Below are 12,699 nucleotides of genomic sequence, written 5' to 3' on the forward strand. Positions count from 1 at the left end.
GGCAGGAAAGTCCATGAGAGTATCAGCTCAAATCAATCAGCAAAAAGCTAGAGTGGGGATTTGGTTCAAGTGGTAAAGTGCTAGGGCTAGGTGAAAAAAATGAACTAAAGCTTGAAGCCCAGTATAGGCACACTCACATAAAAAGAAAACTGTTGGCTAAGCAATGTCTCAACAACTTCTTATTCCACACTTTGAACTCTCTGCAGCCACTTAATACATGTGACTCCTCATCTCAGCCTGACACTTCATTGGTTAGGATAATGTAATGGATCACCCACTGAATTTTATTCCTTTCAATTTTTTTGTGGTACTGGGGTTTGAACTCAAAGACTCACACTTACTAGGCTGGTACTCTATCACTTGAGCCATTTCTGCACCACTTTTAGCCATCCTAAATATTAGAATTCATAGTAAATTCATACTTGATTAAAAAAATAAAGGACATGGCCATTCAGATTAAATTGCTGAAAGCTGCTATTGATATTGCCCAGCATTGTGAGCACCCTCTCCCACCTGGGTCCAAATAAACAGAATGTAGGTACTGTGGGTAGCAGAAACACTGAATTTATTGAGGACTGAGTAGTCTCTAGGCAGTACAGGTATCAGCTTCTCCTATATCTGTGATAGGAAGGGTTTTCATATTATATTTGAATTAATGTTTTCACCTAATTTCATATATTTTACTAATACTCAGAATTAATAGAGATAAAGGAATTGTAAAATTACTTTTAGTCAATAATTGTTACTTCTTTTTAAGTTACCTTAAACTAATGACAATAGAGCATAGAATCGAGCTAGATTCATTCATTTTTCAGGATTACTTTAAGGAAATAAAGATTTTTTTCCCTGAAATGTGGAATTATGTCATGAGTTTTGAAAGATCAGATGAATTTATACATTATGTTAGAAGTCATAAGACCTCATGTAGTAAGAGTCTGAGTTAAGCGTCAGATGGGGAAGTCACAGAGTAGTGACGCAAGCAGAGAAACCAGACATAACTGCATCAAAAAGTCCCAGGCTACTCTGTAACAAATATGTACTCCAGCTATGAGCAAGTTATAGAAAGAAGATGTTTTTTTGTCGGTTGTGGGGCTTGATCTCTGGGTCTTGATGCTATTCCTAAGCTCTTTCTGCTTCAGGCAAATGTTCTACCACTTGAGCCACAGAGCTGCTTTTGGTTTTCTAGTAGTTAATTGGAGATAAGAATCTCATGGACTTTTCTCCTTGGGCTGGCTTTGAATCAGGAGTCTCAGATCTCAGCCTCATGAGTAGCTAGGATTACAGGTGTGAGCCACTGGTGCCAAGCTAGAACGAATTTTGACACTGACCTTTTCCTTTTGTCTTTGTTTCTTCAGTGGAAATACCCAAATACTGAAAGGAGGAATGAGATGGGTCGTGATAGCGATGTGACATTCTTCTTGACTAATACAAGTTGACCTACAGTTTTGACTAATAGAAACTGACCTACAATCAGTGGACAGATTGTTACAGTTCACATGATTTCAAATAAAAATAAAGGACAGAAATTAGGCAATCAGAATGAGTTCAGTTAATTCATGTATCTGAAATATTTGTAGGGCTGTAGTTCATATGTTTTAGAATAGTGAGAAGTAACTTATAAATCGAAGACTTTGCTTCATTCCAGTCTTTTCTAATTACCATCTTCATAAATTTGGGCATGCTATTTAACTTAAGACTTATTTTTTATCATCTGTATAAAAAGATTACTAATCTAATCCTCTGGTCCTACTGTAAGAATAAAAATGAGTTAGTGTTTATAATAGGATTCTCCAATGGGAATATATTTGTACATTTTATGGGAGAGGATTATGCTGTGACTTACGTGCAGACTAATAATGTATAGTTTCATCCAAAACTAATAATGACATGGTATCAACACCAACTAACATTTGAATGTTTTCTCTGCCCAAGTCTCATCCAAGCCCTCAAAGATAGTTGGTTCTCATGGGCACCAATACTGTTTCCCTCAGACCATCTGTAACTATCTTAAAACTTAAGGAAAGAATACTTTAGAAGTAGGGAAGTCTAGACAAAGCTAGAAAATCCCTCCCTCAGCAAATCCATAATGTGTGGCTGACTGTTGCATGTAAGTCATCATTCTTTGTTGTGAGAATGTTGCTTTCAAAAACTCATTCAGTCCTTGTGGAGGTGAGTGACCTACATGATTCATCATCCAATCTTCCGTGGCCCAGGGCACACCTTTTGGCAATTGGAGCCATGAAAATAAAAATAACGATGTAAATAAAACTTAAAGTTTGAGGAGGAGTGAAAACTGCATGTAGCTGCTTTTTACTGGAATTTAGTTCACTTATTAAAATTGCTATTTCTATTACATATACATTTGTATATATTGGATTTACATCAGTAGTTAGTAAAAAAATCTGAAGTAATAAGCATTCTTTGTTTTTTTTTAAATTTTCTTTCCCAAACATAAAAAGAAGGATGGGCTTAATTTTTGGAAGCTAGAAAATTGTTATGTGGCTTTGCTTTCTTAATGTGTGCATATGAGAATGCATTCAACTGTACCAAGAATTAGTCATTCTGTTGCATGAAAGTGTGGGAAATATCACAGGTTAATTTCTGCTGACCTCTTTTATGTTAAATCATGTAAGGTATTTTTTCTCAATTATGGTGCTGATTAAATTTACTGAGACTATAGATTAGCAATGTATGAGCTGAATTGAAAACCAGATTATAAATCATTGCAGCATGACATTTGGGTAAAATGTAATGATAATTTGAATTTATTTATGGATTTCTGTCAAGGAAATTCGCAAGAATTAGCTCTTTCATGACAGATCTCATCATCATCATCTCTGACCAAATTAGAAATACTGTTTTTCTACAAGAAGAAAATGTGCTTGATATTTGATATTCTACTTCAATATCTAGCTGAAATCTAGGGGAGGGGGAAGATACTGCTATTACCTGAAATGCTATGTAGTATTTTTCCTAGGATGATACAATACAGGAAAAGCATAAACATCTGTATTGTTGAGCAGTCTCTTCTAAGTCCAACTGGGAGCCAGTACAACCACATGGGAACTTGTAAGTTTTCTGCTGCATAGGTGTCTTTCCAGGTGTTGGCATTTGCTTACAAACTCCCCTACAGGGCTGGGAAGGTGGCTCAGTGGTAGAGAGCTTGCCTTGCATGCCTGAGGCCCTGAGTTCGATTCCTCAGTACCACATAAGCAAAAAGAAAAAAGCCGGAAGTGGCGCTGTGGCTCAAGTGGTAGAGTGCTAGCCTTGAGCTGAAGAGCTGAGGGACAGCGCCCAGGCCCAGAGTTCAGGCCCCACGACCAGACCCAAAACAAACAAACAAACTCCCCTACATGATGTGAAGTCCAGTCAAGGAAGAATGTGTTCAGGAGCGTGAAAGGTTAAAGAACTACCAAAGAAAAGAGAGAAATGTACCCAGAAATTATGACCCCGAAGAGCAGTGGGGATTTATAGGATGTTCTTGGATTTGATGGTATTGTGACCAGGGTTGAGAGTCCCATAGTGTTAGGGTTGTTATGGAAGGGACATGCAAGTGGTAAAATCAGAGTTAAGTGAAAAGGATAAACAACTAAATTTGAGTTCATAGCTTTAGACCAATACATTTTTATTTCTTCTGAAAAAGTAATTGTTTCACAAAATATTTTTCATTAGTTGTGTATGTATCAGTATTTTTTTATACTTGTTGTTGTTGTTTTGGTAGTGTTGGAGTTTGAATTCAGGCCCTTATGCTAAGTAGCTACCTCTGAGCCATGCTGCCAGCTCTTTTTAATGCTCTTCTTATCTTTTTGATTCTTTGTTTATTTTATTACTAGAGTTTGGATATAGGGTCTTCATACTTAGCTTACTTGCTCAGCTAAAACAAATGGAGTCTTGTAAACGTTTATGCCTGGGCTGGATTTGAATTGTGATTCTCTTGTCAATCACCTGAGTACCTAGGATTACAAGTATGAAACATAGGGAGGCTTTATGGTACCTATTTTTAAAACAGAGTCTCACTTTTTGCCCTTGAACTCTGATTCTCCTGTTTCCTTTTTAGAACATAGTTTGGGCTATTTGTGGGGAGTATACTGAATGACCAGCAATATAGAACCCTGGCCAAGATGAATGAGGTCACTATTTACTCAGTGTTGGAAGTGGACCAGAACAGTTGCAAACAAACGTAACTAATCCTGGGGTGGGGGGGGGGGGGGGGGGAGGAAGGAAATCTTTCTTCTTACAAAGTATTATTGTCACAATAATTTCCTCTAAATAATCACATCCTGTGTGTCAAAGAGCCCTTGATAGCTAGGAGTCATTTCTGCCATTGATGAGCAGGTAACCATATATAAATGAGTCGGAAATAATAATTATAATCAGAAATCATCCACAAATTAGAAAGCATCTATTACTGGAAAACACTTGGTAACAAACACATCCAGGATGATGTCTACTGGCATTTAGCCCCATCCCCGTGACTCCCCATATCCCCTACATATACTTGCCCTCCATGCTCCCCATATGCTCCACATATACACCCACCACATGTTTTGTTTGAAGTCTTTTCTACCTGAGGGTGAATGGGCCTCAGAGTTGGAATCCTGGGAAAGCGTTCACAATGCTTATTCTTAAGTATCTATCTCTGTCTCTTTCTGTCGCTTTCTGTCTGTCTTTGTCTTTCTGTCTCTCTATCTCTCTGTCTCTTTCTGTCTTTGTCTCTCTGTCTGTCTCTCTCTCTCTTTCACTTCCAGAAGGCTATTTGTTCTTCTAAAGTGAGGGACTGAGCAGAGTTGATATGATGATGTCAACTAACACAGCTAAAACTGACTGGCCACTGAGATTAAACACAAAATGGGCTAATATGAGGGTGTCTCAATTTAAAATGAAATAATATGAACTATTAAACCATTTTCATCAAGCATTTCACATGGTATTTTGTGGTTCCAAGCTACTGTCTATTGTTTTAACCTTTCATGTGATTCTCCCTAGATGAGTAAATCTATTTCTAAATGTTAGATATTATCTTAGTGACAGGACCCATAAAACATCCTATTTTAACAAAGGTCAAGTGTTATTTGTTACCTCTACCTTATCCTGGCCTTAACTAAAATGGTGAACTAAAGGAAAATGAACCAAGTGTTGACTGTAAGTTTAGAAAGAGTTTAGTATTTTTGCTGATAGGTTTATTGTGATAAATAACAAGTGTTTCAACCCCAGGTAGACTGAATCTGTCATTGATTATTTTTTAAATTATTTTTAAGAGGAAGAAAATATCTATTAAGACTAGTTGATCTATAAAGTTGTTTAGATCCAAGGTATCTCTGTTGAGTTTTACTATCCAGTAGGGATAGTGGTGTGTTAAAGTCCCCAACAATTAATGTCTTTGGATCTTTGTGAGATTTTAAGGAAAGCAATGCTTCTTGGATAAAGTTGTGTGCTCCATTATTTAGTGAATAGAGATGACCCAGAAACACAGCAAATCAAAGAAAGGTTCGACAAATGGGATTGCATGAAACTACAGAGCTTCTGCATAGCAAAGGACATAGCTAGCAAGATCTATAGAAAGCCCGCCGACTGGGAGATCTTCACTAGCCATACAACAGACAAGGGTCTCATATCTAAAATGTACTTAGAACTCAAAAAATTAAATCCCCAACAACAAATACTTGAAGAAACAACCACCTGATTAATAAGTGGGCTAAAGACTTAAAGAGAGACATCTCTGAAGAGGAAACAAGAATAGCCAATAGACACATGAAGAAATGCTCAACTTCTCTAGCCATAAAAGAAATGCAAATCAAAACAACATTGAGACACCACCTCACCCCTGTTAGAATGGTTATAATCAAGAAATCTAGTAACAACAGATGCTGAAGGGGATGTGGCCAATAGGGAACCCTACTGCATTGTTGGTGGGAGTGTAAACTTGTTCAACCACTTAGGAAAGTAGTATGGAGGTTCCTCAAAAGACCCCATAGAGCTCCTCTATGATCTAGCAATCCCACTTTTGTTCATTTACCCAAATAATCACAAACAAGGCCATACTAAAGCTACCAGCACAACTATGTTTATCATAGCATTAATTACCATAGCTAAGCTATGGAACCAACCCAGATGAATGGATCAAGATGTATATATATATGTGTGTATATATATGTGTGTGTGTATATATATATATATCCATCAGAAAGAATGGCATCGCCCTATTTGTTAGGAAATGGAAAGACTTGGAAAAAAATTATATTAAGTGGAGTAAGCCAGACCCAAAGAAATATAGTTTCCCATGGTTTCCCTTATTTGCAATAACTAATATATATCTAGGATAAATATATCAGACAAGCAGAAAAGGTCAAAAGCTATGTACATATGACCATATAAGTTGATGCTAAGTGAAATGAACCCCAAGTTAGGGACACAGAGGTTTTATCTTTGTTGCTGTTGTTTTTAATATAGCATGTGATTTTTTGTTTCTTTTGTATATTCTTCCCCATGCTATAATCCCTTTTTACATTATATTTGATTCCGGTGGTCTGCATGTTGTAACTACATTTTTCTAATTTGGGGAAGGGAAGGGAAATAAGGAAATGCTGAAACATTACATCTCATTGTAACAATGAGATGTACAAGACACTAGGTTGAAAACCAACTTCACAACTTGGGCAGGAAGAGGAGGGAGGAAGGAGTTGAGGAAGTGGAGAGGGCAGGAAGGAATGGTAGAGGAAACAAAGGAGGGGAAAACAATGCTCAATAGGAAATGTACTCATTACCTTACTCATGTAACTATAACCCCTCTGTACAGTAACTTTACAATGGGGGTGGGGTGGGGGGTGAGTGTGGGTATGTGTCGGTGTATAAAAGGAAGAAATCTTGGCAATTTTGGTGAAAGGGAAAATTGAACACTATGAAAAGGAAAATGGAGGGAGTCCTTAGGTAACCATAGTAACTCTTCACTTTAGCTCTTATCCACCCAACACACATGAAACAATTGTCCTTTACATCTGCTTCCCTGTCTTGCTGTCTTCATTTTCTTTTGCCTTCCTATCTTTATTTTCTCATGGAAACCATCTATGTCCCCTGGACCATCACTTGTCAAGATTTGGGCTACAGCAAGAGCTGACAGTGAAATTTGTGAAATTTGGTGACCAGCATTCAGAGTGTAAGAAATCCAAGTTCCACATCTTTATCTGATCAAATTGATGTTAATATACTTACCTGCCCTTAGAACTGAGGAGAGATAGAACTGCAAAATGCCAACTCAAAAGGAGGAAAATAAAGCCAAAAAAAAAGTATCTTTAGATTTTGTATCTTATTTTACCCTGTCACTGGTTTGGAGTCACTTTAATAGGATTCTAGCTATAAAGTAAAGAATGGTTACTAACAAATAAAGGAAATATTCAGTCTGAAAATCACTGTATATTGTTCAGTTTAGAAGTCCATGCTGTACTCGAGTATTTCATTTCTTTTTGACTCTTTAGCTACTCACTCATTTGCCAAAGTACCAGCTGAAATTTGTTATTTGCTACTGAAATAATCTGGTGTTCCAAATCTTCATAACTGAAATAATCTGGTCTTCCAAGTCTTCATAACATGAATCATTCCACTAAATCTAAAATATAAGGTTTGTTATTTTCAATGCTAGGCATTATTAGTATGCTAATTGTACGTTCCACTTTCTGCATGTTCGGTTGTCACTTTCCAATAAACTGTAATTTAATTGCTGAGAACATGCAAGAAATGTTTTAAAAAGTCCTCTGGCTCTGTTACTTACATTGCTAGATAAATGGTTAAAACAAAAGTGCAAAATCTTTTTTCCAAGCAGCAGACTCTGCAGATGTATTTGAACAACCAATTTTAATGAATCTTTGAGTCTGTCTTTCCTTTCTCCTCCCTCCCTCCCTCTCTCTCACCTTCCTCCCTCCCTCCTTTTCTTCTTTCCTTCTTCCTTTCCTTCCTTCCTTTTTCCATTCTTTTCTCCTTTCCTTGCTTCCTTCCTCCCTCCCTTCTTTTCTGAGCCAGTACTGAGGCTTGAACTCAAAGTTTACACTCCCAGCTTTTTTTCTCAAAGCTGGTGCTCTACTACTTGAGCCACAGCTTCATTTCTGACTTTTTGATAGTTAAATGGAGATAAAAACCTCACAAACTTTCCTGCCTGGATTGGTTTTAGACTGAGATCTCAGATTCCTTACTAGCTAGGATTATAGGTGTGAGCCACTAGCACCTGGTGCTGAGACTTTTCTTTCTTATTCATGTTGGTTAGCTCCTTGCTGTAATATTGAGGCCACCTTGTCATGGTATTTTCATCAGTGGAGGTCATTTCAACTGAGAACAGTCACCTTATATGAGAGATAACAGCGATGGTTGCTCATAGCACACAGAATATTTGTGCTTACCCCAGATTGCCAGTGTAGCGAAGTTCACAGAGAAGTGACTGAAGAAAAAAACATCAAGAATAAGAGCCCAGACTTATTTTTCTGCTCTTGTGAAGCAACAGTGCTTTGAAGAAAATTGACAATACACTTATTCTCAAATGCTATAGGTAGCCCTAATGGAGAACCTTGTGGAAAGACTTGTTTGGAAGAGAGAGACAATCAATGGTTGGGGGTCACCCTATCCAGACAGCCAGGAGAAAATGGATCTGTTGTGGTAAGTGTGAAAATTGATCAGCTGATCAATTGAACTACTGATCGATTCTGTAATTAGATATCCTGGTTGCAACTGCTCCATTATTTGGTTGGGTTTTTTTTGCTCATTTTTGTTTTTGTTTTTCACTTTATTCAGACTTGTGGACATAGATGGAAAAACATATTTTACATAAAGAATGAAAATAAACTTCCCAGTGGTGTTTGTTATGGAATGCCTTCCAACCTACGAACAGAATTGAGTAAAAGAATGTCTCCATGTTACCAAGGTGAGGCATGACTTTAACATGAACTAGATCAAGTGAATGCTTTTTCATTTTTTTTTACTAACTTTCAGTTTGGAATATTTATAGAGGAAGAAGGAAATCCTTCAAGTATTTATTTAACTACTCTAATTGTTTCTTTTCTTTCTTTTATCTAATTGTAATGTTATTTTTCTTTGTTTTTATTATTAAATATATTTTTATTGTAAAGATACTATACAGAGGGGTTATAGTTACATGAGTAAGGTAATAAGTACATTTCCTATTGAGCATTGTTACCATGTCCTTTGTTTTTCCCTTACCTTTCATTTCCCTCCCCACCTCCCTAACTCCTCCTTCCCCCCGAGTTGTAAAGTTTGTTTTTAATATAGTGTCTTTTACATCTCATTGCTACAGTTTTCATAAATGTCCTTTGTGCTTTTGAAATAGAAACTCTACAATTTCATTTGGATAGTATGAAAGCAAGTTGGTAATTATTCACTTCTGTACTAAATTTATGTTAAATTCAGTGTCTAGCCAATATAAGAAAATTAAAATCTCAAAATTATATTGAAACATCTAGTTAGAAAGAAAAAGATAAGGTTTCTTGCTTTACCTCTAGTTTCCAGAAAAGTGAAAAAGTTTCAAAGTAAAAATGTAAATAAGTCTTTCCTAGTATCCCTCTTTTTTACATTGTTCATGTCTATTTCTTGGAACAGCAAGAAATTAGTGCCTTAAAAGTCTTTTCCTTGGAATAGAATGTATGATGCAGATAGCAAATACAGAGCTCATACTAAACATAATGAAAGTGAGCAGTTACAAGTGAATGTTAACCGGACACTTACAATCATATCTGTAACAAAACAATACTCTAAACACGTATCTTCAGAATGCTAAAAACTATGCAGACTCCAGGGATGGGAATGTGGCTTAGTGAAAGAGTGCTTGTCTGGCATGCATGAAGCCCTGTGTTCTAGTCCTCAGTATCACATACACAGAAAAAGCCAAAAGTGGCTCTATGGCTCAAGGAGTAGAGTGCTAGCCTTGAGCAAGACAAGCTCAGGGACAGTGCCCAGTCCCTGAGTACAAGCCCCAGGACTGGCAAATAACTGAACCCCAGATTTGTATTTGTTTTAAGACAAACAAGAACAATACACCCTACCATCCAAAGAAAACTTTTATTAATTGTTAACTTTTTAGTCAAGTACTTGAGTTTAGTAATTAATTCTGATAATATTGAGATCTTTTTTCCTCTGGAATTTGATGTCATAGAAGCTTATATCATAAACTTTCTTTTTTTACCTGTACATGCAAGAAGATAAAATGTGAATATTAAAATCTCAGTTGCAATAAAACTCAATCTGCTTCCAGGTGTTTATTCCCTTATTTTGCCTGAGATTTTTGGCTAACATTTTTAAATATTATCACAGTAGGGTCTTGATTTTTGCTCAGATATAGGTAACCACCGATGGTATAACTATTTTTTATTAATATCTAAGCCAAAAGGAAAAAGTGGTCCAGATTCTTAACATTCATAGAACTTTGTTTATGTCTGTCTTTCAGAAGTAGCAAAAGAGTATCCCATTAGGAAGCTCTGAACTAAGCTCTGAAATACATCAGGAAGTCTTTGAAATAAGACACCCTTCCTCTCCATGTCGATTTTGACTATTTGTTATTTTCAGTTGGGAAAACAATGTAAGAAATGAGAAATTTTCATAAATGATGTTGCAAAAGTTGGATATCCACCTGCCAAATAATGAAGTTGGTCTTACATCAGACACAAAAATCAGCTCAAAGTAAAGATTTCAATATAAGTTCTGGAGCTGTAAAACTCCTTATGGAAACCATAGGGGGAGACTCCTTGATAGGCTATGACTGCTTTAGGTGTGACACCCACAGCTCAGGTAACTAAAGCAGAACAGAGGAGTGCAGCTTCTGCCCAGCAAAGGAAAAGATCAACAGAGTGAAGCAATACGAGAAAATATGTACAGACTACATGCTCAAAAGAGATTAGTACCCCCAATTCGTGGTTACCAATTTGATAGCAAAAAGAAAAACCTGATTAAAATAGATTTAAAAAACCAAATCCTGAATAGCTTTCTGTCCAAAGAAATCATGAATTACCAGTAAAAATATATGAAAATGTGCTCAATATCACCAACTCTCCGGGAAGGAACATCATTCCATAATAAGAGCCTCTTATACCTTTTAGAGTGGGTATTCATCAGAAAGATAAGAGATAATATGTATGGTGGAGAAATCAGAATCTTTACATACTGTTGTTGGCACTATAAACTCAGATAGCCATTACAGAAGACTGTATGAGATTCCTTAAAGTATTACAAGTAGAAAGACCATTTGACCCAGTAATTCCTTTGTCTTTTGGCGTATACCCAAAAGAAATAAAATGAGTACCACATAGAAATAACTACTCTCCCATGATGATTATAGCACCTTCCACTATGGTCAAAATGTAGAAGCTACCTAAGTGTCCAGCAGCAAATATATCAATAGGAATCATCAGGCACATGTATAGATACATGCATACACAAGACACACACACACATACATATATATCTATATATAAACAATGAAATATTATTCAGCTTTTAAAAATGAAATCCTGTCATATATGTTATGGACATCCTGAAATAGATTATGATAAATGTAATAAGCTATAAAAAGAAAGATAAATGACACATGTGGTAGCTAAAATGAAACATAGAAACAAAGTAGGAGGTAGTTGTCATGGTGAAGAAGTGAGTTCAGAGAGCATAGAGTTAAAGCTATGTAGTAGGAATCAGTCTAGAGGAATAATGCACAGCTTGAGGGCTACCTTTAACATTATTGTATATTGCAGAAATTTGCCAAGCAAGTAGAATTTCGTTGCTTTGAACACATAAGAGAGGCCACTATGAGGAGAGTGATTTATTAATGTGCAGAGTAATCACTTTACCATGAGAGTGTACATCAGAATGTCATGCTGAACACCTTAATTATATATAAGAAAATGAGATGTGAAACCAGAGCTACAAATTCTGTGTCTATTTGAGATAACCGTTTTATGTGTTTTTTCAGTATATGATGCCTGTTGTTCCACAGAAAACAAATGTCTTGCAATAAGATTTTAAAGATTATAAAGGAAGAGCTATCTGATCTTACATTATTATCAATTACTACTATGTTCAAATGAGATAGTACAAAATGCAAACTTTTAAAGACATACTTTTAAGAATTTTTAGGAAAATGAAAGTTAAAACTTTATTCTAAACATTTTTGATGTCTTTATTTTTAAATATAATCCTGTGCACTGATGTGGCTGAAACAGGAGAACCATGAATTTGAGGCCAGCTTGGGCTGCACATATATGTGTATCTTGGGCTGCATGCATGCATACATACTACATGCATACATGCATACATACATACATACATACATACATACATACACATGAGTTTTATACAGATTTTATACAAGTGTATAAAGTCCTGATTTGTATATATTGACATTGTACATTTCATTTTAGATTATGTAAGAAAATTTGGAGAAAATTTTTCGTCATGTCAAGCTGGAATATCTAGTTTTTACACAGAGGTAATAATAGTTCAATATTAACCATTATGAATGTGTTTACTTGTGGAACTTTAATTCCTCTGAAAGTTTAGAGGCTTTGAAGCAAAAATCGTATACTACCTGAATGTCTCTTAAGTTGATATTACAGCTAGATTTTTACTATTCAGTATTCCACATAGACACATTTGAGGAAATTAATATATAAATGACCAATACCACCTCACCACTGCGAATCTATACTAGAGATT

At 36.0% G+C, this 12,699-nt stretch overlaps 1 protein-coding gene across 4 annotated transcripts in view; it reads left to right on the forward strand.

Annotated features, from left to right (window-relative positions):
- Positions 1 to 12,699, forward strand: part of Itga4 (integrin, alpha 4 (antigen CD49D, alpha 4 subunit of VLA-4 receptor)) — an 82,124-nt gene that overhangs the window by 10,169 nt on the left and 59,256 nt on the right. For all 4 annotated transcript variants that reach the window (XR_001175546.1, XM_013028812.1, XM_013028818.1 and 1 more), the window contains exons 3-5: positions 8,534 to 8,640; positions 8,776 to 8,905; positions 12,405 to 12,472. Coding sequence is in view for 3 of the 4 variants with exons in the window: in XM_013028812.1 (XP_012884266.1) it covers positions 8,534 to 8,640; positions 8,776 to 8,905; positions 12,405 to 12,472 (305 nt within the window). In the remaining variant the exon portion in view is untranslated. The remainder of the gene's footprint in view (positions 1 to 8,533; positions 8,641 to 8,775; positions 8,906 to 12,404; positions 12,473 to 12,699) is intronic.

This window comes from Dipodomys ordii, unplaced genomic scaffold (genome assembly GCF_000151885.1).
Source record: "Dipodomys ordii isolate 6190 unplaced genomic scaffold, Dord_2.0 Scaffold5, whole genome shotgun sequence".
Taxonomy (NCBI): Eukaryota; Metazoa; Chordata; class Mammalia; order Rodentia; family Heteromyidae; genus Dipodomys; species Dipodomys ordii.